Raw genomic sequence first — 27,162 nt, forward strand, 5'->3', positions numbered from 1 at the left:
GAGTTCTGTTTGGTGATTAGTTTGTCTTAGTTTATGAATCGTTGTTCCTGAATAAAGAAATACAGCTTCCCTGCCCAGCCGTTGTCTCCACGTCTCTGTTACCCGCCCGTGAAGCTAGCCCCCCCCGGCAAGAGCCGCCGAAATATTAACAACACCCAGTGGCTATTTTTTAATTAAGAGAGAAGGGGGAGATAGAGAGGGAGAGAAAGAGACACCTGTAATACTATTTCACTACTTGTGAAATAGCAGAAGATTAGGGTCTTGAACCCAGGTCCTTGTAAGTGATAATGTGTGTGCATTATGGTGAATATTGTAATAATAGTTTCATTTTATGGATAGTGAGGTTGAGAAAGGTTAAGTGATTTTCCAATAATCTCATAGATGGTGAGCAGCAGGGTTAGTGCTCTAATCCATGGGTTCCCTGCCCCCACCTCCATTAAATACCTATGCTGAAATTTGAATTTTGCCGTTACCTTGACAACAGAGTAGAACACTGAGAGCCTGGAATCCATGATACTGCCTTCTCAGTGTCTCACAAAGTAAAAAGTTTAACTGAGCTCAGTTTACCCACTCATCCTGGAGTCAAGAACCTTTCTTCCTGAGTTTTATCTTAATGTTAAACAAGTGCCTTCATCATCAAAAGTGCATTTACGAAGGGTTTCTTGTCGGATAGATCAGGTACGCAATCTTTTATGTTTCTGGTCCTGCCATTTTGTTTCTCTTGGTCACTGGAAGTTGATGAAAAGCAGGAAACCTAGGAAACACTGTAGAGCAGCTTGGAGTGAGGTCTTTCCCTCTTTGGGAGGGCCTCCCCTTCAAACTCTGATATTTGCCTTTCAAGGGTGCTTATAAAGTGTGGCTGTTGAATTTAGGTGAGATAACTTTGCCTTCTATTATTGCTTTGAGACAACACAGTCTCTTTAGAAAGATGGCTTAGATGGAGTGTTATCTTTAGAGGAAGTGGACATGCCTTAGGGGGCTCACTTTTTGTCCAGTTTTGAAGCATGAGGTGCATGAGCAGATTCTAAGACAACTTTAACTGCTATGCCACTTAAAATTTTGTCAGCAGGTGGCATTTCTCTCCATATGGAATATAGCCTTTCCAAGAAAAATACTGTTCCAATATATTTGCTGCTATTGAATTCTTTGAACTTGTTTTGCCAGATCCAAACACTTCCCCTCAGCTCCCTCTTGTACCTATTAAATCTACAAAATCTGTTTATGTATTTATTTTTTTATAATGAGAAAAAGAGAGAGAAAGAGAAAAAGACACAGAGAAACACCAGAGCACTATTTAGCTTTGACTTATTATGGTGGTTGGGGATTGAATTTGGGACCTTGGAGCCTCAGGTATGAAATTCTTTTGCATAACTATTACATTGTCACCCTAGTCCAAATGTCTTTATTTATACCTACTTTCCACAAGTAATTTGAAATTGCTTAAAATATACAGTATAAAATTAAAATATGAGGAACATGATGATATAAATTGCAATAAAGAATATATAAATTGGGCATGGGTGATGATCTAATCAGTTGAGTGCACATGTTACCATGTGTAAAGACTTGGGATCAAGCCCCAAGTTCCTACTTGTAGGGGGAAGCTTCATGAATGGTGAAGCAGTACTGCAGGTGTCTCTTTTCCTCTCCCTCTTTCTCTTCCCCTTCCATCTCAGTTTCTCTCTCTCCAGTAAATGAACAAATAAAAAATAAATAGTTTAAAGTACATAATTTTTTTTTGAGTTGCAGGTTACTAGAAAAATGTATTTATCTCCTCCCTCTTAGAACAGAGTAGTTTCCAGAGCTTTAGTGGATATCTGAGCCCTCAGATACTCTATTTTTCCTGTTCATATATACTTGTGATAAAGTTTAATTTGTAAAGTCAGCAGAGTAAGTAGTTAATAGCAACAATTAATAAAAAAAAAAAAGAACATTTATAACAATGTATGCAGTGAAGGCGAGCATTCTTTCCAAATACCTGGATGGGTGTAATCTTTTCAGAGGCTGACTGTGGGAAAGTCCAGCGGTGGCTGAGGGAGCACTTCTACATATATTCAGTATTAGGGGGACAACTTTTCTTGGATTTGAAATGAAAACAAATGCTCTCACCTCAGTTAGTGGGGGGCAAGTTTCTTTCGTGTCCTTACTAATCTCATTAACAACTTAAGTTAGTCCTGGTCTATAAACAATAAGCAGTGCTTTTAAGACCCTTTGGCTTTACGCCTACACAATGAGCACTCCTCAAGCTGCCAATAGTTAAAGAATTTCAAGATGCAGGCCTCACTTTTTATTTGTTTAACAAAGATTGAATTCTGAGTGCCCATAAAGCAGCTTTCTGGGCATGGGGAACCTAAGTACATGCTAATCAATTCCCTCCTCTCATCTTTTAACTTGAAGGGGGAAAAGTAAGTTCACATTTATGAATAATTAGACTTCTACCAGGCAGTGTTGCAATAAAATCCTAAATCCGTGTGACTGATCTTGAAAAGAATCAATAGTGGCAGGGGTGTGGGTGTGTGGTGGTGGCAGAAATCAGTTAGAACAGCATCAGACTTGCAGGCGGGAGGGTCCCAATTTCATCCCAGCACTGTACCCACCGGAGTGTAGCTCTGGTAGGTCTCTCTCTCTTTCCTGAAACTCATGTAATGAATAATCCTTTAAAAAAATAAATAGGAAAAGCCCATCTTGTCATTTCCTTCACGTTTCTAACAGAAAAACTATCCTAAACCCTTTTTTTCTTCCTCTCTCCCTTCCTCCTTCCCTCTCTCCCTCCTTAATTCTTTTTCTCCTTCTTTTTCTCCTTCTCCTTCTCCCTCTCCCTCACCCTCTCTTTCTTCTCCTTCAGTCAATGCAGTTTATAAAGAATGGCGTTGTCAACAGTGACTGGAGTAGGCGAAAGTGGGGTCCTTCGAGAACAGAGTAGGATGCGTCCCTAAATTGCCTCCCTGCTGCCCAGCAGAAGGTTGCTCTGTGGAGGATACGGAGAAGACCGGAGCCTCGCCACGCCCGCTGCTGTCAGGCTGGCCCAGAACAGAGAGGCGGAGCGGGCGGAGGGCTGCAGGGAGCCTGACTCCTGCCCAGTTGGGGGCTCTGCTCCCCGCGCCCGCGGCGAGGCGGGTGGCTTTGCTGGGGGCTGCCCTATGGTGCGCTCGGGGTGTCCGCGCTCCCGCACTCCGCCCGGCACCCGCATGGCCCGCCCAGCGCACTCCGGATTCCCGGAGCGCACAAATAGCCGCCTGGACGCCTTTCTGCGGAGGCACCTGTCACCCAAGGTCTATGACGCTGTCCGCGCCTACGAGCCTTGCATCGTGGCGTCCGACTCGGAGAAGCTCACTTTGAAATACGTGGTGCTCAGCGACCGGCTCATCTATCTGACCGAGAACCCGCCCAAGTCCATTCGGAGAGTCGTCGCGTTGAGGGATGTTTTGGCCATTGACCTGGTGAGGAGCCAGGGAGGGCAGGCGGGCTCCCCAGGGTGACCAGAACCCCTTTCTTGGGCCTCCCTTGTTCTCTGGGAGGAGGGGAGGAGGGGAGGAGGAAGGGCCACCCAGCTTTCCCTAACTTGATTCAGTCCTATCAGACACGTGGGAAAGCAGTGGGTCGCTGTACGGACCCTAAATACAGACAGCTTTCCTATTCTCATTGTCTGCCAGGGTTATCCCTCCTCTGTTCAAAGAGCGCTACAGGTCTGAGAATGAAGTATCCTACCCAAAACATGCTCTCAAGTCACTCCTTTCATTAAGTCCGTGGCACGTGCCGAGCTTGCACTGAGGATGCAAAAGTGAAATAGGGCTTTTTCTAGAAGCTGCTATGAGAAAGACAGAGTCAACACTGCAAATAAATGTCACGTGATAAGTGCTATGCTGTGATTGCCTTTTCTTTCCAGTACTCATGGAATGTTGTTTCGTGTGAATATGTTAGTGAACGCGTGAACAAATGAATGAGTAGATGCATTAATGAAATGTGTGCAAGTGGCACATCTCAGGTGTATTATTACTTCATCCAAATTGGACTCAGGCCATGCTGGTAAAACTTCCTGGAAGGAGCACGACCACAGCAGAACCTTGAAGGAGATACAATCTTGTCCCACTTTTTTTTGTGTGTGCTGCTACTGTATCCCCTGCCTTCAGGCATAGATTTACCTTATAAGCCTGCACCAGACTGAAAGTAGTCTCTTTTCCAGTTACTGCCCACCCTCCTCTTCCCTTTGTCTGAGCTGCTCTCTAGGTGTGTTCTTCCTTTCCCACTGGGGACAGGTGTCTAGCCTGGTTTTCCTTCTCTTAACCTGAGTCTCTGCTTCCCCCAAGGGAGAGAGAAGCTCAGGTTGTTTTGCCAAGACAGTCATAGGTTGTTTGGAACACTGTAGGAAAAGAGTGAACATAGTGTTTTTCTTTTCTTTTGTTCTTTTCCTGTCCTTTTCTTTCTTCCTTTCTCTTTTCCTCTCAATTTAAAGTACTTTTGTGGAGTGGTATCAAACGTACTTGCTTTTTTTTTTTTTGAGTAACAGTTGGAAGTAAAACTGACTTTTCCTTACTGTTGTTATTTGCCTCCTTTTGAACTAGAATTTTCAAATAATGTTATTTCTGAATAAATATTTTTGAAGTTAAGCACTCAAAATTTTCTTTCCTTCCTGTTCTTTCTTTTAAAAATATTTTGCTTATTTTTTTAAAAAATATTTTTTTATATTTATTTTTATTTATTTATTCCCTTTGGTTGCCCTTGTTGTTTTATTGTTGTAGTTATTATTGTTGTCATTGTTGTTGGATAGGACAGAGAGAAATGGAGAGAGGAGGGGAAGACAGAGAGAGAGAGAGAGAAAGAGAGAGAAAGATAGACACCTGCAGATCGGCTTCACCACCTGTGAAGTGACTCCCCTGCAGGTGGGGAGCCAGGGCTTGAACCAGGATCCTTATGCGGGTCCTTGTGCTTAGCACCACCTGTGCTTAACCTGCTGCGCTACAGCCCGACTCCCATTTTGCTTATTTTTTAGGGAAAGAGATACAGAGAAAGAAAGACTAGAGCTCAGCTCTGGCTTACAGTGGTGCTAAGGGATTGAATGTGGGACCTCAGAGCATCAGGCATGGGAGTCTTTTGCATAATCATTATAATGTCTCCCTAATCCCCTCTCCCTTTCTTTCTTTCTTTCTTTCTTTCTTTCTTTCTTTCTTTCTCTTCTTTCTTTCTTTCTTTCTTTTTTTCTTTCTTTCTTTCTTTCTCTCTTTCTCTCTTTCTTTCTCTTTCTTTCCCTTCCTCCTTTCCTTCCTTCTTTCCTTCCTTCTTTCCTTCTTTTCATCCTCCCTTTCATGTCTGAGACCTTGTTCATGTGTGATTTCACTACAGGGTGACTTTCTAAAGATGTTTTGACTTTATTTAATTTGATAAGACAGAGAGAAACTGAGAGGGAAGGGGGATAGATAATGAGAGAGACAAAGATATATCTGAGGGGGCCAGATGGTGGTATACCTAGTTAAGTGCACATGGTACTAAGCACCAGGACCAGTGCAAGGTTCTGGGTTCAAGCCCCCGGCTCCCCACCTGCAGTGAGGACACTTCACAAGTGGTGAAGCAGATCTGTAGGTGTCTATCTTTCTCCCTATCTCCTCTGCCCCTCTCAATTCCTCTCTGTCCTATCTAATACAAATGGAAAAGAATGGCCACAAGGAACAATTCATATCACTGAGACCCAGCGATAACCCTGGAGGAAAAAAATAAAAAAGACATCTGAAACATAGGCTAACTTGATTTTTTTTTTCCAATGGGGAGGGGAGAGAAGAAAGAGAGAGATACCATAGAGATATACAGAGATCATCAAGCTTTCCCTGGTGCCATAGTGCTTTCATGAGATATGCTTGGGGCTCAAACCTCTGTCTCTGTGCATGGGAAGATACCCTACCAGATGAACTATCTTTCGAGCTCTTAACTTTTGCTAATGTTTACAGTGCAAACATGTATTCTTTCCACAGAGTGATGGTTTTAGGAAACTGTTATTCTCCCCTAAAAGAAACAGTACATTAGGACCCAGGAGATGGCACACTGGCTAAGTGTGGGACTTTTAAGCATGAGGATGAGTTCAATCCCCAGAATCACATGTGCCAGAGTGATGCTCTGATTCTCTTTCTCTTGTGTTTCTCATGTAAGTAAATAAGTCTTTTTATTATTATTACTTTTTAAATTTTTATTTTATTTATTTATTCCCTTTTGTTGCCCTTATTGTTTTATTGTTGTAGTTATTATTGTTGTTGTCGTTGTTGGATAGGACAGAGAGAAATGGAGAGAGGAGGGGAAGACAGAGAGGAGGAGAGAAAGATAGACACCTGCAGACCTGCTTCACCGCCTGTGAAGCGACTCCCCTGCAGGTGGGGAGCCGGGGTTCGAACCGGGATCCTTATGCCGGTCCTTGTGCTTTGCACCACCTGCGCTTAACCCACTGCGCTACAGCCCGACTCCCATGAGTCTTTATTTTAAAGAGACAATACATATATATTTCAGTAGTTATTTTAAGTGGTCAGAATCTGTAAAGTACAGTAAAGTCCCCTAATCCCCCAAGCCAAGAATCCTACAAAGCTGCACACTAGTTTACCTGGTCAAGCTTTATGTAGAAAGTCAACTGTAGGCATATAGAAAAAAAAACTTACGTTTCATTAATTTTGGATAGAGACAGAGAGAAATTGAGAGAGAAGGGAGAGAGAGAAAGAGAGAGAGAGAGAGACCCACTGCACTGCTTAACTGCTTATGAAGCTCCTTGTCCCCTGTAGGTGCAGACAGGGCCTTGAACTCAAGTCCTTGCACGCTGTAACTAATATACTGAACAAATTTGAAATTTAACCAGTTGATAAATTTGTCAGTAGATTGTGTATCTTGAATAATACAGTTTAATGTGGTTAAAGTTGTGATATGTAGAATAATGCCCCCCCAAATAGATCTTTAGAACAACTGAATATGTTTTCTTACATGGCTAAGGGGAATTATGGCTGCTTGCTAATTAGTTGGCTTTAAAATAGGAAGGCTGAACTAGCAAGACAGCTCACTATAGTGTGCCTATTCTGCCATGCACATGACCCGACTCAGTCCTGGCCTCTCACCACAATGGAGGAATCTCCAGTGCTTTGGAGTCTTTACCTCTCTCTGTTTCTGTCTGGGAAACAAAAAAAAATCAGCTTGGAGTGGTAAAGTACTGTTGACAAAATAATAATAAAATTGTTGGTATGCATGAGACCCCTTCTGTTTCATTTGGTTTAAATCCCCCCTGCTTAACACGATTCTATTTACATAACCACTTCATTCTATTTACATAACCGCTGTTAACAAACACCACCCTCCCTCTATGGCATTAGTGGTTCAGTGATAGAATTCTCGCCAGCTCTACTCCCTCTCCTTGTCACACCCTGATCCTCTCCTTGTCACACTCTGATTTTCACCAGTCACTTTTCTCCCCACCCTCTCTATGTCACATCCTGTTTCCACCCTACTTGGCAAGTATATATAAAGACAGCATTGTGAGTTTTAGGGTACCTTTAGTTTAGCTTGGCTTAGATTGTGCTGCGTCCTGCATGAATAAAGAGATACTGCCTACAGCTCAACCATGATTTCCTGGTCATCTGTTACCCGCCCTTGAAGCCAGCCTGGCGAAAACAACATAGCCCAGTGAAAACAACAAATAATAACATAAATAAATTATGTAGAATATTTTGGATTACTTCACTGGGTCCAGTATAATCACAAAACTCTTCAAAATGGGTGGGGCCAGGCAGTGGTACATCTGGTTAACTGCACAAATTACCAGGCACAAGGACCTAGGTTCAAACCCCTGCTCCCCACCTGCAGGGGATCTGCTTCACAAGTGCTGAAGCAGGTCTGTAGGTGTCTTTCTCTATCTATCCATTCTCTTTCAATTTCTCTTTGTTCTATCTAATAAAATTGGGGAAAAATTAAAGACAGACACAGAAAAAAGAGAAAAAGAAAGAAAGAAGGAGGAAAGGGAAAAAAATGGCATGCTGGAGCCCCAGCAACTGGAGTCAAGACAAAAATAAAAACAAAACAAACAAAAAACAGGGAAGATAAGTAGAAGCATGACCAGAATCTACTGGATCTGAAGGTGGAAGGGGACACTAATCAAGTAATATGTGCACACCTGGTAAAGGGAACAGGGAACATGTTAAGAGTTCGAACCCCTGATCCTGAGAGGTACAGCAGTGTTTCAGGGGTCTCTCTTTTTCTCCCTTTATCTCCCCACTCCCTCTCTACTTCTCTGTTTCTATGAAAGAAAACAAAGGGGGGAGGGAGAGGTAATAAGAAGTGGGGTTGGCTGATGGGAGTGGTAGATTCAATGTGTATGCATGGAGCCCCAGCAATAACTCTGATGGCAAAAAGGGAGGAGAGGGGTTAGGTGGTGGTGGCTCAACCAGCTGAGTGCACTTGCAACAGTGCATAGGACTTGCTTTCAAACCTCTGGCTCCCCATCTGCAGGGAGGAAGCTTCACACATGGTGAAGCAGGGCTGTAGATGTCTTTCTTTCTTTTTCTTCTCTCTCTTTTTTTAAAAAATATTTTTAAATATATTTGTTTTCCCTTTTGTTGCCCTTGTTGTCTTTTTATTGTTGTTGTAGTCGTTGTTGTTATTGATGTTGTCGTTGTTAGATAGGAGAGAGAGAAATGGAGAGAGATGGGGAAGACAGAGAAGGGAGAGAAAGATAGACACCTGCAGACCTGCTTCACCACCTGTGAAGTGACTCCCCTGCAGGTGGGGAGCTGGGGGCTCGAACTCCTGTCCTTACGCTTTGCGCCACGTGCACTTAACCCGCTGCGCTAACGCCCGACTGCCTCTTCTCTCTTTTATATATGTTTTATTTTAATGAGAGTGGCAAACGCTAGAAGAAGAGTGAGAGTGAAAGAGAGAACAAGAGAAAGGTAGCTAAGTAGATAAAGAGATACAAAGAGATACCAGAGCACTGCTCATCTTTGGCTTATGGTGTTGTGGGGGACTGAACCTGGGACTTTGCAGCTTCATACATGAAAGTCATTTTGTATAGTCATTATGCTGTCCCCTTGCCTATCTATTGTGTTATATCACACAGAATCATCCTCTTAGCCAGGCTAAATCAGTCACCTCAGTTACATAATTTCAATGCCAGGCAGCTTTGCTTTCCAAAACTGGTTCTTTCTTCCTTGAAAGATAAACTGTTCCTTTTTTTTTTGGCTTGGCATCCTTGTTCTGAGGTCTCCTTGTCAGACATCCCTTTTAATTCTCACAGCCTTTTCTCATTTAACAAGACAAGTTTGTTTTCTTGTTATCTAACCTTTAGTTAGCTCAGGTTTCAGCTTTGTTTTGTTCTTGCTGTCATGTCAATAAGCACTCTAAGCAAACCAGTCCTCTAGACTCTTGGAGCCTAGGCCCTATTTTCTTTCCTCTTCCTCCTCCTCCTCCTCCTCCTCCTCCTCCTCCTTCTTCTTTTCTTCTTCTCTTCTCCTCCTCCTCCTCCTTCTTCTTTTCTTCTCCTCCTCCTCCTTCTTCTATTTTTTTTTTTGCCTCCAGGGTTATTGCTGGGGCTTAGTGCCTGCACTACAAGTCCACTGCTCCTGGAGGCTATTTTTTTTTCCCTTTTGTTGCCCTTGTTGTTTATTATTGTTGTTGTTATTGCTGTCATTGTTGCTGGATAGGACAGAGAGAAATCAAGAGAGGAGGGGAAGACAGAGAGGGAGAGAGGAAGATAAGACACTTGCAGATCTGCTTCACCGCTTGTGAAGTGACACCCCACCCCCCCACCCCCCCCCCCGCGCAGGTGGGGAGCCAGGGGATCCTTTACACTGGTCCTTGCGCTCTGTGCCAAGTGCGCTTAACCTGCTGCGTTAACACCTGGCCCCCAGCCCTACTTTCTGATTGACCAGATTCTCCCATTTAGTCCATGTCACATGCCACAGTTACACTTCAGGGAAAAAAATATACAGATAAGATTCCATTCTTTCATTAAAATAAATTTAAAAAAATAAGAAGGTAAGAATAATAAAAGGGTATACCAGAAATGGGATTAGGTAAGACTTCCTTTCTAACAGACACAAACTTAAAGTACCCTTAGAGAGCTTAGTGTATATGGCTTATCTCCTACAAGAAATCTTCTGAGGTTTCTTGGGCACAACTTTTTTGTTTTTTCCTCATTTTTACCCCCTACCAGGGTTTTGCTGGGGTTTTGTCCTTGCACAATTCCACCATTTCCACAGATTTAGTTAACTTTTCTACTTTTTAAAATTTTTAGATAGCAATTGACTGGGTGATTGAGCCCAGGTCCTCAATCAAGATGAAATGTGTGGACTAGTGCTGGGGAGATAGCATAGTGATTATGCAAAAAGACTTGCAAGCCTGAGGTTCAGAGGTTCTGGTTCAGTCCCCAGCAGAGCTGAGCAGTGCTCTGGTTATCTCTCTCTTTCTCTCTCACTCTGTATCATTCTCTCTGTATCTCTCTCACTAAAGTAAATAAATAGAACAAAATAAAAAAGTGAAAGTGTGCTTTACTGGGTGAGCTACCGCCTGATCATGGGCAGAACTTTTACAAAAACTTTTGTTTGTTTTTAGATAGAGACAGAGAGATAGAGTAAGAGAGACCACAGCACTGCAGCTTCCTTCAGTGTGGTGACAGTGGGTACCAGCCTTGAACCTGGGCTGTACATGTAGGAAAGCAGTACATTATCCACATGAGCTATTTAGCTGGCCATTATTAAACATTTTTGAGGGGGCTAGGCAGTAGATCACTGGGTTAAGTGCACATATTACAAAGTGCAAGGACCTGCGCAGAGATCCCAGCTCGAGCCCCTGGCTCCCCACTTGTAGGGCGGTTGCTTCATAAGTGGTAAAGCAGGTCTGCAGGTGTCTTACTTTCTCCCACTCTTTTTCCCCTCCTCTCTCAACTTCTCTCTGCCCTATGCAATAAAATGGGGAAAAAATGGCCTCCAGGAGCAGTGGATTCATAGTGCTAGCACTGAACTCCAGTGATAACCCTGGAGGCCAAAAAAAAAAAAAAAAAACCCTTTGAAAGGATTCTTTAGAAGAATTCTGCTTCTCGGATGCGAGGACAATCTGACTACAACCTCTGTCACCCCATTGATCACCACGGTTGATTCCACTGATCTGGCTGGCTAGGTAGGTGTTCCTTTCCTCCCTCACCGCTCTATGTGTGTCCCTCCCAAAGCTGTGCACAGTTGAAGGCATAGGAATAGCTGTGTTCCCATACTAGAACCTCCGAACAAGCTCTCAAGAATTCTGCTTCCACTCTTTTGTTCATCTAAACACAATTCTTTGGTCCATTCTAATATTAGACATACTTTTTTTTTTTTAAGTTTGAAGATCAAATAACTAGACTGTCTGAATCTCATATAGAATTCACTTTCCTGCAGTGTCAGCCCATTACCTACAGAGAAAAATTTGCATCTATCAAACTGTATTGACCCTTGTTTCCACCTCACCTCTCTCCATTTTCTTTCGCCACCCCACCCCCACCCTCACCTCCTGTAGTCACTGGAATCCAGTCATTTCAGTCTTCATGTGGCTTCTTGAACAGGAAAGGAATCTACCTGCTAAAGCTTGCCCTGTCAGTCTGTAGTGTATCTCCTTCAGATTTCTTCAGGTCACCGTATTAATGTCAGTTGTTTTATCCTTGGTAATTCTATAGCATTAATTTATTCACTGGGACATATTTCACTTATATATAAATATTAAATCAATTTGATAGAGGTAGAAAAAAATCGAGAGGGGGGGAGATAAAGAGGGATATAGACACCTGCAGCAATGTTTCACCACTTGTGAAGCTTCCCCTCTGCAAGAGGGGATTCCGGACTAGAACTCAGGTCCTTGAGCAATGTAACATGTAACATGTACCTCTACTAGGTGCACTGTCACCTGGCTATTTATTTATTTATATATTTATTTATTTATATATTTATATTTAACTAGAGCAAAGCCGAGCCCTGGTTTATGGTGGTATTGGGGATTTAACCTGGGGCCTTTGGTGCCTCAGGCATGAAAGTTTTTTGCATAACCATTATGCAATCTCCCCATCCCTATTATTATTATTTTGCTACCATAGTTATTATTGGAGCTCAGTGCCTGCACAAGGACACAACCAAAAAGAGTGAGAGACAGAGATGAAGAGAAACAGGGAGAAGGAGGAACACCTGCAACACTATTCTACCTCTCATGAAGCTTCCTGGAAGTCTGCAGGGGTGGGGGACTGGAGACTTGAACCTGTGTCTCTGCACATAGTAACCTGTATACTCTACTAACTTCACCACCACTTGGCTGTAGGATGTATTTATTGAACCTTCTTTGTACTACACAGTTTAAAAGGATAATACAATTCTTTTCCAAAAGAGGAAGAGATTCTGAAACAGCTTAAAATAGTAGAATCTCTTGTGAGATAGATAGTCCTAGGATGCTTAGACCACTCAGTAGTCCCTTAATTCTGCTTAGGCAGGTGGAGAGGGAGTTAAAGGGGTTAAGAATACCTAATAGTGGGTGGTCCAGGAGGTGGCACAGTGGCTAAGGCACTAGACTCTCAAGCATGAGGTCCTGAGTTTAATCCCTGGCAGCACATGTACCAGAGTGATGTTTGGTTCTTTCTCCCTCTCCCCTATCTTTCTCACAAATAAATAAATAAAATTTTTAAAAAAAATAAAAAGAATACCTAATAGTGGAAGGTATCAGATGGCAGAGGTGCTGGAGTCTCTCTGCTAGCTTCAAATCCCAGTCTTGCCACCACCTTGAACAAATTACTTAATCTCTCTGTGTTTCAGTTCCTTCATCTGTAAAATGGGTTGGGGAGAGATGGGGGAGGGAGAAGAATGATAATAATGGCAACTGTCCCTTAGGGTTGTTGTGAAGATCAAATAAGATCACTCATCACTCATATGATGTATTTAGCACACATGCCAGAGCAAGCAAGCAATGTTTTTCTTTCTTTCTTTTTTTTTTTTTAGTCACTTTTAATCACAGAAGCAAGGTAGTTTTTTTTTTTTTTTTTTTTTTGCAAGGTAGTTTTATTTTATTTATTTGCACTGAGAGAAACTGAGAGGGGAGGGGAATTTAGGGAGGTGGTGAAACAGAGAGATAGATGTAGTACTTGCTTCACTGCTTGTGAAGCTTCTTCTCCCTCTGCAGGTGGGGAGCCAGGGCTGGAACCCAGGTCTTTGCAAATGGTGATGTGTGAGCTACCACTTGGTCCTCTTCAAGGTAGATTTTTGAAAGAAGAATCATTGTTTTTTCAGGCATTTTTTTTTTATTTATAAAAAGGAAACATTGACAAAACCATAGGATAAGAGGGCTACAACTCAACACAGTTCCCACCACCAGATCTCCATATCCCATCCCCTTCCCTGATAGCTTTCCTGTTCTTTAATCCTCTGGGAGTATGGACCCAAGGTCATTGTGGAATGCAGAAGGTGGAAGGTCTGGCTTCTGTAATTGCTTCCCCGCTGAACATGGGCGTTGACAGGTCTAACCATATTCCCAGCCTTTTTCAGGCATTTTGAACATATATAACATTTAACTCACTGCCTTATAGTTAGCTAGATTTATTTCTGTCTCTATATTTGTATTTTAGTTTATCTTTCTATCCTGGGGTTGGCAAGTGTCATATGTCCAGTGATTTACTTGAATGGGTAAAAGCATAAGGAATTATATAGTTTGGGAGTTGGGCGGTAGCACAGAGGGTTAAGCTATGGTGGCGCAAAGCACAAGGACCCGCTTAAGGATCCCAGTTCGAGCCCCCAGCTCCCTACCTGCAGAGGAGTTGCTTCTTCCTCTCCTGCTCTCTCTCCCCTCCTCTCTCCATTTCTCTCTGTCCAATCCAACGACGACATCAACAACAACAACAATAATAACTACAACAATAAAACAACAAGGGCAACAAAGGGAATAAATAAGTAAGTAAATAACTTTTAAAAAGGAATTATATATTTCATATTTTATTTACAATTGTAGGCTTAAAAATCAAGTTATGGGGGCAGGTGGTGGCACACCTGGTTGAGTGCATACAGTGCAGTTTGCAAAGACCCAGGTTCAAACCTGGAGGAAGATTCACAAGTGGTGAAGCAGTGCTGCAACTATCTCTTTCTACTTCTCTCTGTCTCTACACTCTTCATCTCTCTCTCTCCCTCTCTCTCTCTCTCCCCCCTCTCTCTCTTTCTCTCTCTCTCTCCTTCCAAGGTTATCGTTGGAACTTGGTGCTTGCACTATGAATCCACTGCTCCTGGAGGCTATTTTTCCTTTTTTCTTTTTTTTTTTTATAAGACAGAGAGAAATTGAGAGAGGAGGGGAAGATAAAGAGGTAGAGAGAAAGATAAACTCCTGTAGACCTGCTTCACTACTTGTGAGGTGACACTGGGGGCTTGAACTGAGGTCCTTGTGCTTCATACTATGTGCACTTAAACTAATGTGCCACCACCCAACCCCCTCAACTTCTCCTTGTCTCTTAAAAAATATAAGAAAAACAAAAGGAATAAAGAAAAGAGAAATCAAGTTATTTGTTCACATTTTATTATTCCATCTACTTATGGTATGTATGTAAGGAGGAGGGGTGTATCCATGACTTGAAAATGAATGTTTGATCTTCTTGTTGATGATCAGGAAAATGAAATTAAAACAGCCAGAGAGATACTATTTAATAAACATCAGCTTGGAAAAAATTTTAAAAGTCATGCATTACCTTGTGTTTACTAAGATGTGGGTAGTTAGGAAGCCCTATATGTGGCTTGTGGAAGTAGTGATTAGTACAACCATTTTAGAGAGCCACTTGGCAATCTCTAATATAATGGTATAGCTTTTTATCACTTAACTATTTCCATTCTTGGTGTGTACTCAAAATACACAGAAGATATGCTCAAGAATATTTGCAACAGCACTGTTTGTAGTAGAAAAATATTTTATTTATTTGTTACTGGACAAAGAGAAGAGGAGGAGGTACAGAGGGAGAGAGACAGAGACCTGCAGCCCTGCTTCACCATTTGTGAGGCTTTCTCTCCCACAGGAGAGGACCAAGAGTTGAACCTGAGTCCTTGTACATTGTAATAATGTGTGTGTTTAACCAAGTGTGCCGCTGCCTGGCCCCTGGAAATATATTTTTTAGATAAAGCCTTGTTTTGCATTAGCAAACCAATAACAGAAAGCATTCACTCCATTCCCATATCATCCCCTCTTGATTTCTCTCTGTCTCTATGCAATAAATGAACACATATATAAGTAAATAAAATATGAAAAAAACTTTAACTTCTCTCTCAAAATGTTGCTTGCTGCCACAATCAAAAACAAGACATAAGCTGAACAGACCATTAATCTCCTAGTCTTAAATTACTAATGTGTGTTGTCTATTAGATATGAGCTCTGTTAGTCTTATACTAAACCTTTTTAGTGGATTATCTCATTAATCTTATCAAATCTATTAGGAAGGTTTTCAACTCTATTAAGGTTTCCTTTTTTTCTCTTTTTTCTTTCTTCCTTCTTCCTTCCTTTCCTCTTCCTCCTCTTTCTTCTTGTCTTTTCTTTCTTCCTTTCTGCTTTACAGATGAGAAAATTGAGGCAGAGGAAGGATAAATATATGTACTAGACCAGGTACTGAGAGAACTTCTGAGTTGGAATGTAAACTCAGATCTTTTTACCTCCTGGCCAGCTTTCTTTCACTACTGTGCACATAGTAACAAATGGTTTCCTGCAAATTCATAATATTTCCCTAAGAGTTTTTAGTTTCTGAATTAAGGACGATAGTTACCTCAGTGTGCAAATATATGGTTCCTGGGCAGTAATGTCAAGGAGAGGATGAAATAATAAACAAAGTATCATTTTCATCCCCTCATAGGACCTCTTGTACTGAAGATTGTGGTCCTTCAAAGCTGAAACTGGGGTGGAGGTGAGGTTCTTTGGTGTCGCAGATGGAATGTAAGGGCAGATCTGGTTGGAAAGACCCTGGTGGGCTGTATGTAGCATCTTCCCATAGGTCAAGCCTTGGAAGCCTTTTTTCTTTTTTCCTTTCCTTTGCTTTTTTCTTTCTTCCTTCTTTTTTTATTTTTATTAGTAGTTGCTGTTGGCCCTGAGGCAATGACTTCTTCTTCTAGCATTTGCCCTTCTTCCGTAGCCAGTCAACAGCGTCAGGTTGAGCCTGATGTCTGCTTGTTGCTGGCTTTGAAAGTGACTGGGATCCATGTGGATTCAGTCGGCTAGGAAGGATTGTCAGTTTCCCCAATAAATGGGTACTCACGGGATGCACCACGAGAAGGTCGATCCAATGCATCCCAGGCAATGACTTATCTAAGTTAACACTGAAATGGTCTGTGAAATCTTCAAAATTATGATGGGCATACTGGAGTCCTAGTCTCCAAACTACTCATAATACTTTTTGGAATATAGGGGTGGACCATTTTTGCTGGCAATATTCATAGATTTCAAAAATAGTTCCTCTACTCTGAGTGCTTTGGGATTGGTACTCTAAAGCCCAGGTAGAGTATAATGGAAAAAAACACTGGTGGAGGACGCAATGAGTTTTTTTTAACTATGACAGTGGAAGAATTTGCCAAATACTAAATGGGAAAAATAGCTTCTACTTAGGAAAAAGCATATGTACAGTATGGTATAGGCAATTGCTAATATAGCTTAATTTAGGGGACATCTACTAAAGCTATCTCTATAGATCGGTCGGCCCCTTAACCAGTAGATTGAATTCTTTGTGTTTACCATTGTTCTTACTTTAGAATCTCTCTAAGATTGTTTTGGGACAGGTAGTACCTTAAATTACAATTTGAGTAAGTTGTGTTTTATTTGCTTTCCTCTCTTTGTTGGAGATTGTTTTGGAACTTTACTTCCACTACCTTATGTCCCATTTAGTAAACTGATCTTAGGGCAGCAAGTACCTCATCTGGGAGGGTGTTGGCTTTGTTATGCCATAGCAGTTTCAAGGCAGAAGGTAAGGGCAAGTATTCCAAAAGGAGGGGAAAGCATATGTTTTCTGAAGTATATCTAAGCCCAAATCAACAGAGACAAATATCATTCTGTTTCAGTAAAGGCCACATAGATTTTCTGTTCCTAGCTTTTTTTTTTACAGATGGTTTGTTCAAACTATGATTCAGTCAGGAATCATGCTTTGGTTTTTATCTCATTCCTTTGTTAACTTTTTCTTATGGAAAATTTCCCTTGGAGGGTTGGGTTTTTTTTTTTTTTTTTTCACATTACAAATTTTATCATTCCATCTGCAAACATTTCAGTATATAGCTCTGAGAAATAAGGGAGTCTTTTTTTGTTTTTTGTTTGTTTGCAGTATTAGGGCTTCTTGAATGTGCAGTGCTTCACCAAATCTGAAGCTTTCCCCCTATAGGCGGGGACTAGGGGCTTGAACCCGGCTCCTTGCACACTATAACATGTGTGCTCAAGCAGGTGCGCCACCACCCGGCCCTTCTTTGATTTTTTTAATTAGGGATTTATTTATTTTTATGAGAGAGATGAGACACACACACACATGAACACTGCTCAGTGCTGGAGATTAAACCTGAGGCCTGTGGGACTTTGGGCATGAAAGATCAATAAGTGATTTTCATGGGAAGGTAGTCAGCCAAGGTTTGATAAATTGGAGTTTTTTATGAAGAGTAAGAAATATAGGCTCCAGGGAGTCAGTCAGGCTGTAGCACAGCAGGTTAAGCGCACGTGGCACAAAGCACAAGGACCGGTGGAAGGAACCTGGTTCGAGCCCCCAGCTCCCCACCTCCTGGGGAGTCGCTTCACAAGCAGTGAAGCAGGTCTGCAGGTGTCTGTCTTTCTCTCCCCCCTCTGTCTTCACCTCCTCTCTCCATTTCTCTCTGTTCTATCCAACAACGAAGACATCAATAGCAACAACAATAATAACTACAACAATAAAAACAACAAGGGCAACAAAAAGGGATTAAATACATAAATATAAAAAAATATTTAAAAATAATTATATTTTGGGACAAGGTGGTGGCATAGCTGGCTAAATGAATGTATTACCATGCATAAAGACCCAGGCTTAAGCCCCCAGTCCCCACCTGCAGGGGGAAAGCTTCACCAGTGGTGAAGCAGTGCTGCATGTATCTTTCTGTATCTCTCTCTCTCCCCCCCTTTCTGCCTCCCTTCCCCCTCAATTTCTCTCTGTTCTGTCAAATAAAATTAAAAAAGTAAAAAAAAATTACATCTGCATCTAATGGTTAACTATTAAATAGTTCAACTTTAGGGGTCAGGTAGGGTGCCTGTCTAGCTGTGCTTTGGGCCTGGTTAAAATCCTGACACCATGTGGACACACCATAGCTTTGAGGGAATCCCTGAAGCTGTGCTGTATCCTTTCTTGTGCTCTTGCTCTTCTCATTTTTGAATTTTATTTTATTTATGAGAGGGCCAGAGCATCACTCTGGCACACACAATGCCAGGGATCCAACTTGGAATTTCATGGGTGAAAAAGAAGAAGAGTTCAGTGCTTTTTCCACTGTGTCACCTCCCTGCTGCTCTCTCTTTTCTCATTTAAACACAATATTACACATTTTTTTGGTGACAAAAATATATATATTTATTTGCCTCCAGGGTTATTGCTGGGGCTTGGTGCCGGCACTATGAATCCACTGCTCCTGCAGGCCATTTTTGTTTTTTTTTTACAGGATAGGACAGAGAGATTGAGAGCAGAGAGGAAAGATATGGAGGAGGAGAGAATGATAGACACCTGCAGACCTGCTTCACCACTTGTGAAGTGATCCCCCTGTGGGTGAGGAGCTGGGGGCTTGAACCGGGGTCCTTGTACATGTCCTTGTGCTTCGTACCATGTGCACTTAACCCAGTGCACTATCGTTTGGCCCCCACCAACACCAACCATATTTTACTTTATTTTTAAAAGGGAAATGGTGAGGAATATATATATATATGTTTTTTTTTGTTGTTTTTTTTTTTTTACCAGAGCACTAATCACCTCTGGTTTATGGTGGTGCAGGGGATTAAACCTGGGACCTCAGAGCCTCAGGCATGTGAGTCTCTTTATATAACCTTATGCTATCTACTCCTACCTGTGAGGAATATATTTTAAACAAAAATGCTGTTACTATGTGTTCAGCCAACACTACAATGTAAATAGTTTCCTGACTTCTTTTGTTGAGTACATTTTTAGTAAGAACTAAATCAAACAAAGAAGGAATTGGAAAACCTAACAACAGGAACAGGAAAGATCTCCCTGGAAACACAATGGAGTTTAATGTGTCTTTGAGATGGCGTAGGAATCTATTATCTCAGAATACATAACTAGTTGTTTATGAATGTGTTGTTTGTTTTCAATCAGCTCAATAGTTTTTTTTCATTTTTAGATGTATGATTAATAGTTGATTACAGGATTGTCAGATTACAGTGTATATTTCCATACCACACCCACCACCAATCTTTTTTTTTTCAGATTGATGATTACCCAGAATTTCTGAGTCCACCAGACAGAGAAACCAACCAACATATTCGTATCATTTATTCTTCAACTGTTTTGAGAAAGGAGCGTGAAAAATCAAAAGGTTTCAGGAAGTTATTTCCATTTCATCATACAAGTGCTAACCACAGAAAAGGTATGTGACATGTAGCCTATTTCTATATTTTATTTCTTTTTTCATTTGTACTAGAGCACTGCAGAGCTTGGGCTTATAGTGTTCCTAGGAATTGAACCTAAAGTCATTCTGCATAACTCTAGCCCCTCTAAATTATTTCTTTAAAATTCGTTATTTTATTTTTAGTGAGAGACATACAGAGAGGAAGACACAGAAAGAACAGAACACTGCTCAGCTTTGCCTTATGATGCTGCTGGAGATTGAACCTGGGATCTGGGACCCTCAGGCATGAAAGTCTTTTTGCAAAGTCATTATGCTATCTACCCCTCTTTTTTTTTTTTTTAAAGTCAGTCTATCTCTCTTCCCCTCTTCCCATCTCTCTCTCTTTCTCTATCTCTTCATCTTTTTGACCAGAATACTGCTCAGTTCTGAATTATGGTAGTATGGGGAATTGAACCTGGCACCTCAGAGGCTCAGGCATGAAAGTCTTTTGTATAACCATTATGTTACCCAGCCCCCCCCATTTATTTACTTCTCTCTCTCTTGTTGTTGTTGGATAGGACAGAGAGAAACTGAGAGGGGAGAGGAAGATAGAGAGGGGGAGAGAAAGATAGACACCTGCAGACCTGCTCCATCGTTTGTGAAGCAACTCCATCTCCCCTTACCCCTGCAGGTGGGGAGCTGAGGGCTTTAACCAGGAATTTTACTTGAGTCCCTGTGTGCTTCGTATTATGTGTGCTTAACCCAGTATGTTACCACCCAGGCCCTGCTCCCAATTTCTTTCTTTTTTTTTAAATTAATTAATTAATTAATTTTCCCTTTTGTTGCCCTTGTTGTTTATCGTTGTTGTTATTATTGCTGTCATTGTTGTTGGATAGGACAGAGAGAAATGGAGAGAGGAGGGGAAGACAGAGAAGGGCAGAGAAAGACAGACACCTGCAGACCTGCTTCACCACCTGTGAAGCGACTCCCCTGCAGTTGGGGAGCCGGGGCCTGGGATCCTTATGCCAATCTTTGTGCTTTGCGCCACCTGCACTTAACCCACTGAACTACGCCCGACTCCCTCCCAATTTATTTCTTAATGTATGTATGTGATTAGTTTATTTGTGAGATAAGTGATAGCTTATCTTAAGATAGCCTTGGTAGCACCACAAATGGCACAGGCACCCAGGAAGTTGCATGGATGGTGGAGTGGAGCTGTGGTGTCTTTTCATGAGCTCCCTCTTCTGTCTGTCTATCTCTCTTCCTCTCCCTCTTTCACTCAAAATTTAAAAAAAAAATAATAATCCTGAAATACTTAAATGTGGTTTGACTTAAAATTTCCTGATGATTACTGATGTTAACGTAATGCTGTTTACATTGAGGATGAAATGACCAATACCTTATCAGCAGCATAGTGCTTGGCATAGTTTGCCGTGATTGAGGAAATGTAGAAAGCAATGAAAGGCAGTCTGGGTGGTGGTTAACACAGTGGAGTATTGAATAACTAGAAAGTGTGGGAAGATTGTCCACTGTTTCTACTCCTCTCCAATCTGACGCTATGGCATGGCAATTGTTTGTAGAAGTTGTAATTAGAAGGCTGAATAAATCCCAGGCTGCTCACTAGGACTCTTGTCACTCTAATTAGGATATACAACTGGTGTTGGTTGCCTTAAATGCATATTTATCCTTACCTGCAAGCATAATTATTCTTGACTTTCCCCCCAACACAGATAAGCTAAACACACACACACACATACACACACACACACAGACACACTAAAGAAGCCTATTACTGGTAGACATTTTATACAATTTAAATTCCTAGAAGCATTGCAAATGATGTTGAAATCATTAAAGATATGTTTAAAAAATTGTTTTGTACCTATATACATGGCTATTCGTAGAACTATACCTCGCTCCACCTTCTCTTTACTTTCACTTCTGAAGGTACCATCTGACATTTTTTTGCAAAGAGAAAATTGTTTCTCTCACCAGGAGTCATACATAGCACACACTGGAGAATCAAAACCACTCCCCCTCACCAGCTAGCCAAAGGTGTTGTACTGTCTGCTCCCTGCACTCCCCCAAGCTGCCTGTTCTCTGAGTTAGGTTGCTATCGATGTACAGTGGACTCAGTCTTCACTTCTCAGATGTTCTGTAATGCATGGTCCTAAGCTTAGGCTAATTCTGTCTGACCATGTAGTTAACAGAGCCATTAATAAAATCTTTTTAAATTTTTTTTTATTTTGCCTCCAGGGTTATTGCTGGGGCTTGATGCTAGCAGTACAAATCAACTGTTCCTGGTGACCATTTTTACCATTTTATTGGATAGGACAGAGAGAAATTGAGAGGAGAGAGGGAGAAAAAGACACATGCAGACCTGCTTCACTGCTTGTGAGGTGATCCCTCTGCAGGTGGGGATTTGGGGCTTGAACTGGGATCCTTGCGTGGGTCCTTACCCTTTGTACTATGTGTGCTTAATCCAGTGCACCACTGCCCTGGGCTCCTTAAAATATTTTTTTCTTCTTTTATTTATTTATTATATATTTATTTATTTTTGCCTCCAGGGTTATCTGTGGGACTTGGTGCCTGCACTACAAATCCACCTCCTAGAGACTTTTTTTTCCTTTTGTTGCCCTCATTGTTTATAGTTGTTGTTATTGATGTCATTGTTGTTATTGATGTCATTGTTGTTGGATAGGACAGAGAGAACTCGAGAGAGGTGGGAAAGACAGAGAGGGAGAGAGAAAGATAGACACCTGCAGACCTGCTTCACCATCTATGAAGCGCGACCCCCCCCTGCAGTGGGGAGTTGGGGCTCAAACTGGGAACCTTGCGGTGGTCCTTGCTTCTTGCACCATGTGTGCTTAACCCACTGTGCCACTGTCCAGCCCCCATCCTTAAAATCTTTAATGTTAATAATGATAAAGTTTGAGGTGGGCTGTGGCACACCCAGTTGAGCACACGTGGTACCATGTGCAACAACCTGGGTTTGAACACAAGTGGTGAAGCAGGTCTACAGGTATCTATCTTTCTCTCTTCCTCTTTGTCTTTGTCTTCCCTCTCAATTTCTCTTTGTCCTACTAAATAAAATAGGAATAATAATAATAACAAAGAAAACACTGCCACCAGAAGCAGTGGATTTGTAGTGCTGGCACTGAGCCCCAGCAATAACCGTGGTGGCAATAAGAAAAAAGGGGGGGCAGGGAGGGTACAGGTGGTGTGCACACATTGCCGAGCTCAAGGACCCAGGTTCAAGCCCTTGGTCCCCATCTGAGGTGGGGAAGCTTCATGAGTGGTGAAGTAGGTGGGCAGGTGTATCCCTTTATCCGTCTCTACCCACCCCCTCTCAATTTCATTCTATCCTATCAAATAAAAGAAAGAGTAAATAAAACACAACAATTTTTAAAAGAGTTCAAAAAAGATTAAAGAATATGATGAGGTTATGCATTGAGAAGCAGTGAACATTAACTACTTAGCATTTAAATAAAGACAATTATTAGGACTGACTCCAAGCCTCTAGGGTGAAAGTCTAGGGAATATTTGTGTCATGTGGCAAAGTTGCTGACACACCAATCACCTGGGTCCTCTTAACAAAGAAACCTCAGCTTTATCAGTCACTCATAGTTTAATCATTACAGTTTTAACACGGTTGCTAGTCAGGCCCACCTTTTCTGGAAATGTAGAGAAAAATATTTCTCTAGAGAATACAAATATCCTTGCATGGGTCACAGTTAACACTTGGAGCCATACTTTTTTTTTCTTTTGTAAACCAGAGCACTGGTTTACAAAATGAATGAAGTATATAGTGGTGAAATATATAGCAGCTATATATCTGGAATTTTTAGACCCTAAGTTCCAAGAACATTCTAGACTAGCCTCTTCCACACATATCTCTGCAATGATGGGATTGTTTTATTGGGCTGTTGGAAAAGTCATGACCTATTTTTCTATGCAAAAATGTGTCATGACTTTTCCAACAACCCAATACATCTAGTGTAATTATGTGTAATATGGTTGCTACCAAATGATTTTTAATTTTATTTAATTTAGATGGTCATAAGGCTAATGGGTACTGCATCGATCACCAAAGCTCTCAAATCATGAGATGAGCTTAAAGGTTTAAGTGACATATTTTGGAACACTAGCATGAATTAAAGTATACTGCTTGACTCTGATTGTCAGTGGTGCTGTATGTCAAACCTGGGGCCTACCTCATGCAAGTTTCCTGTGCTACCACTGTACTGTCTTCTTGGCCTCTAAGATTCTACCAGCTTTAAAAACTATTGAGTTGCCAGGGAGACAGCACAGTGGGGTAAAGTGTTGGACCCTCAAGCATGAGGTCCTGATTTTGATCCCAGGCAACACATATGATAGAATGTTGCTCTGGTTTTCTTTCCCTCTTTCTCATTAATAGGTAAATCACAGAGAAAATAAAACAAAACAAACTAACAAATGTTCCTGTTGCTCAGCTATCAAGTTAAAATGACACAAGTCTAGGAGGGAGAGTTGACCAGTCCAGCTTAGATCAGAATCTCACCTTTAAACCACTAACTTATGGTTATGCCAAAGTTGGATCCCGAGTTTATGGGGACTAAAATGAGTACAATTTGCAAAGTTCGTTTTTATTTTGTTTGTTTGTTTTGGTTTCCTTTTTGTTGTCGCCAGGAATTCACTGTCCCAGGCTAACTTTCTCAGATAAAAGAAAGAGACAAAGACAGACAGACCCACAGACAGACAGACAGACAAATAGCTTCCCTTAGTGCCCTGGGAGTCAGGGTTGCATACATGACAAAGAAGACACCCTTCCAGGTGAGCTCTGTTGTCAGCCCTGTATAGTCCCTTTTAAGAAAATGAATTGGAAACACCAAATACAAGGACTGCAGCACTTCAAAGAAACCTAAACAATGGGAAACGGTGGTAGCGCAGCCGGTTAAGCGCACATGGCACGAAGTGCAAGGACTGACGTAAGGATCATGGTTCGAGCCCCTGGCTCCCCACCTGCACGGGAGTTGCTTCATAGGCAGTGAAGCAGGTCTGCAGGTGTCTATCTTTCTCCTCCTCTCTGTCTTCCCCTCCTTTCTCCATTTCTCTCTGTCCTATCCAACGACGACATCAATTACTACAATAATAAACAACAAGGGCAACAAAAGGGAAAATAAATAAATATTAAAAAAAATAAAAAAGAAACCTAAACAATATAATCCACACATATAGAGTGTTTATTGCCATCCCCAAGACACCAACGAAGGATTAAAGTGGGAAGAGCATGCCTCTTTAATTCATTGGGGTTGAAATGTCTTTGCTGGGGGGTCGGGTGGTAGCGCAGAGGGTTAAGTGTGGGTGGCACAAAGCGCAAGGACTGGCGTAAGGATCCCGGTTCGAGCCCCCAGCTCCCTACCTGTAGGGGAGTCGCAGGTCTGCAGGTGTCTTTCTCTCCCCCTCTCTGCTCTTCCCCTCCTCTCTCGATTTCTCTCCGTCCTATCCAACAACGAATGACATCAACAACAACAATAATAACCACAACAAGGCTACAACAACAAGGGCAACAAAAGGGGGAAAAATGGCCTCCAGGAGCAGTGGATTCATGGTGCAGGCACGGAGCCCCAGCAATAACCCTGAAGGAAAAAAAAAAGAAAAAAAAAGTCATGTCTTTGCTGCACATAATTCAGGGGGAAAAAATTTAACCTTATGAACATATTGTCAGGGGCTCTTTTAAGACATTAGGGAGGAACTCATTCAAGGGAGGGCCAGAGAAACCTACTCTGGGAGCTTAAGCATCATTTCTTAGAAGCAGCAGTCTTTTCATTTTGTTTTTTAAAGATGAAGCAGTTCCTCAAAGAAAGGAAGTGCTAAAAAAGCAAAATAACTGACTACTTTACTATAATAATAACTGACTACTTTACTACAATCTTGCAACAAGCACCTCCTGAATTTGCAAATTCTTTTCATCATCAGGCCTTTGGCCTCAAAGCCCCAGGTGGTCTTCAACTCTAATGGATTATGCTGGATTTCAAGGAGGTTGTTGCCTCCCAAATTACTCCTGACTTGTACATTCCTGATAAATTACTTTTCTGCTGGAGGTGGGGAATAGATAGACAGGGACACTAAGATAACATTGGAGGTAAGCATGTATAGCTAATACTGAAAAATGTAAATTTGGGAGGGGGTGATTGTGCACCTCCTTGAGAGCACGTGTTAACATGCTTAAGTGCATGGATTCAAACCTTTGAAAAGAAAAGAAAATGTAAATTTGGTTTTTCAAACACTTACATGATACTATCATTATTTATCCTCCAAAATACAATCACATAACAGATACTATTATTTATCCTCCTCAAATGACAAGTATGCTCAAAAGTAGGAAGATTATAATAATTTTCTTAATGTAAATTATGATTTATTCTCTGACATTTGTCAGTGTTTCCTTTTTATACATAAAAATTTTTTAAAAGAAAAGAAAAAAGAAAAAAATGAACTTATTTATTTCTTAAGTTTTAGTTACTTATTTTGGATACAGAGAAATTGAGAGGATAAAGAGGATATATATATATATATCCTCTCAATTTCTCTGTATCCAAAATAAGTAACAAAATAAATAACAAAATAAGTAACCATATATATATATATATATATATATATATATATATATATATATATACATCTGTAGCAGTGTTTCACCATTCCAAAAGCTTCTCCCATGCAGGTAAGGGCTGGGGCTTCAACTCAGGCCTGTGCCCACTGTAATCTATGCACTCAACCAGGTGTACCACGACCCAGTCCCTATTTTATTTATTTCATATGATATACCTTAAAAAAAACAAAACAATGAGATAGCCTTATATGTGCAAGTGAGAGAGAGAGAGAGAGAGAGAAGGAAAGAAAAACCAGAACATCTCTGTGGTCTATGTGGTACTAGAGAGCAAACTTGGACTATTCTTGAACTCTGCCAGCTGAGCTATTTTATGGGCTACTAATTTCTCGCTTTACATTCAACTCATGTTTATAGCATGCCAGTCATCATATGAATGACTTTATATGTATTAATTCATTTTAATTAATAAAATTATCATTTTTATTAAATTTATCTTTATTTTTGGATAGAGACAGCCAGAAATTGAGAGGGAAGAGTGCAATAGAGAGGGAGAGAGAGAGAGACATCTGCAGCTTTGCTTCACCACTCTCAAAGCTTTCCCCCTGCAGGTGGGGGTTGGGGGCTTGAACCCAGGTCCTTGCTCATTGTACAATGTGCATTCATCCAGGTGTGCCACCACTCAGCCTCACTACAATAATCATTTATACAATTTAAGATACTGAAGCCTGAATGAGAATGTGTCTGAAGAGTTGGTATAGTGGATATAGCATTGGGCATTCCAGCGCAAGGTCCTGAGTTCAATTTTTGACACTGTATGTACCAGAGTGAGGCTCTGGGTCTCTCTTCCTCGTTCTCATAAAGAAAAAAAATATTTTAAAAGAAACTGGCACAGTTCACACTTATAAGAGCGAGCATAAGTGTGTGTAGAGCTAGACCACTCTTTTTTTCACCTCATTATAAATTTATAAGGGTTATTGCTGGGGCTTAGTGCCTGCATTATGAATCCACTGCTCCTATGGCCATTTTTTCTCTTTC

At 41.3% G+C, this 27,162-nt stretch overlaps 1 protein-coding gene across 1 annotated transcript in view; it reads left to right on the top strand.

Annotated features, from left to right (window-relative positions):
- The first annotated feature begins 610 nt into the window (after positions 1–610).
- The window catches only part of C7H12orf56 (chromosome 7 C12orf56 homolog), an 80,652-nt gene continuing 54,100 nt past the window's right edge, over positions 611–27,162 (top strand). Inside the window, exons 1-3 of the mRNA XM_007516885.3 lie at positions 611–678; positions 2,846–3,440; positions 19,412–19,571. Coding sequence (XP_007516947.2) covers positions 3,141–3,440; positions 19,412–19,571 — 460 coding nt within the window. The 5' untranslated portion in view covers positions 611–678; positions 2,846–3,140. The remainder of the gene's footprint in view (positions 679–2,845; positions 3,441–19,411; positions 19,572–27,162) is intronic.

The sequence above is a fragment of the Erinaceus europaeus genome, chromosome 7 (genome assembly GCF_950295315.1).
Source record: "Erinaceus europaeus chromosome 7, mEriEur2.1, whole genome shotgun sequence".
Taxonomy (NCBI): domain Eukaryota; kingdom Metazoa; phylum Chordata; class Mammalia; order Eulipotyphla; family Erinaceidae; genus Erinaceus; species Erinaceus europaeus.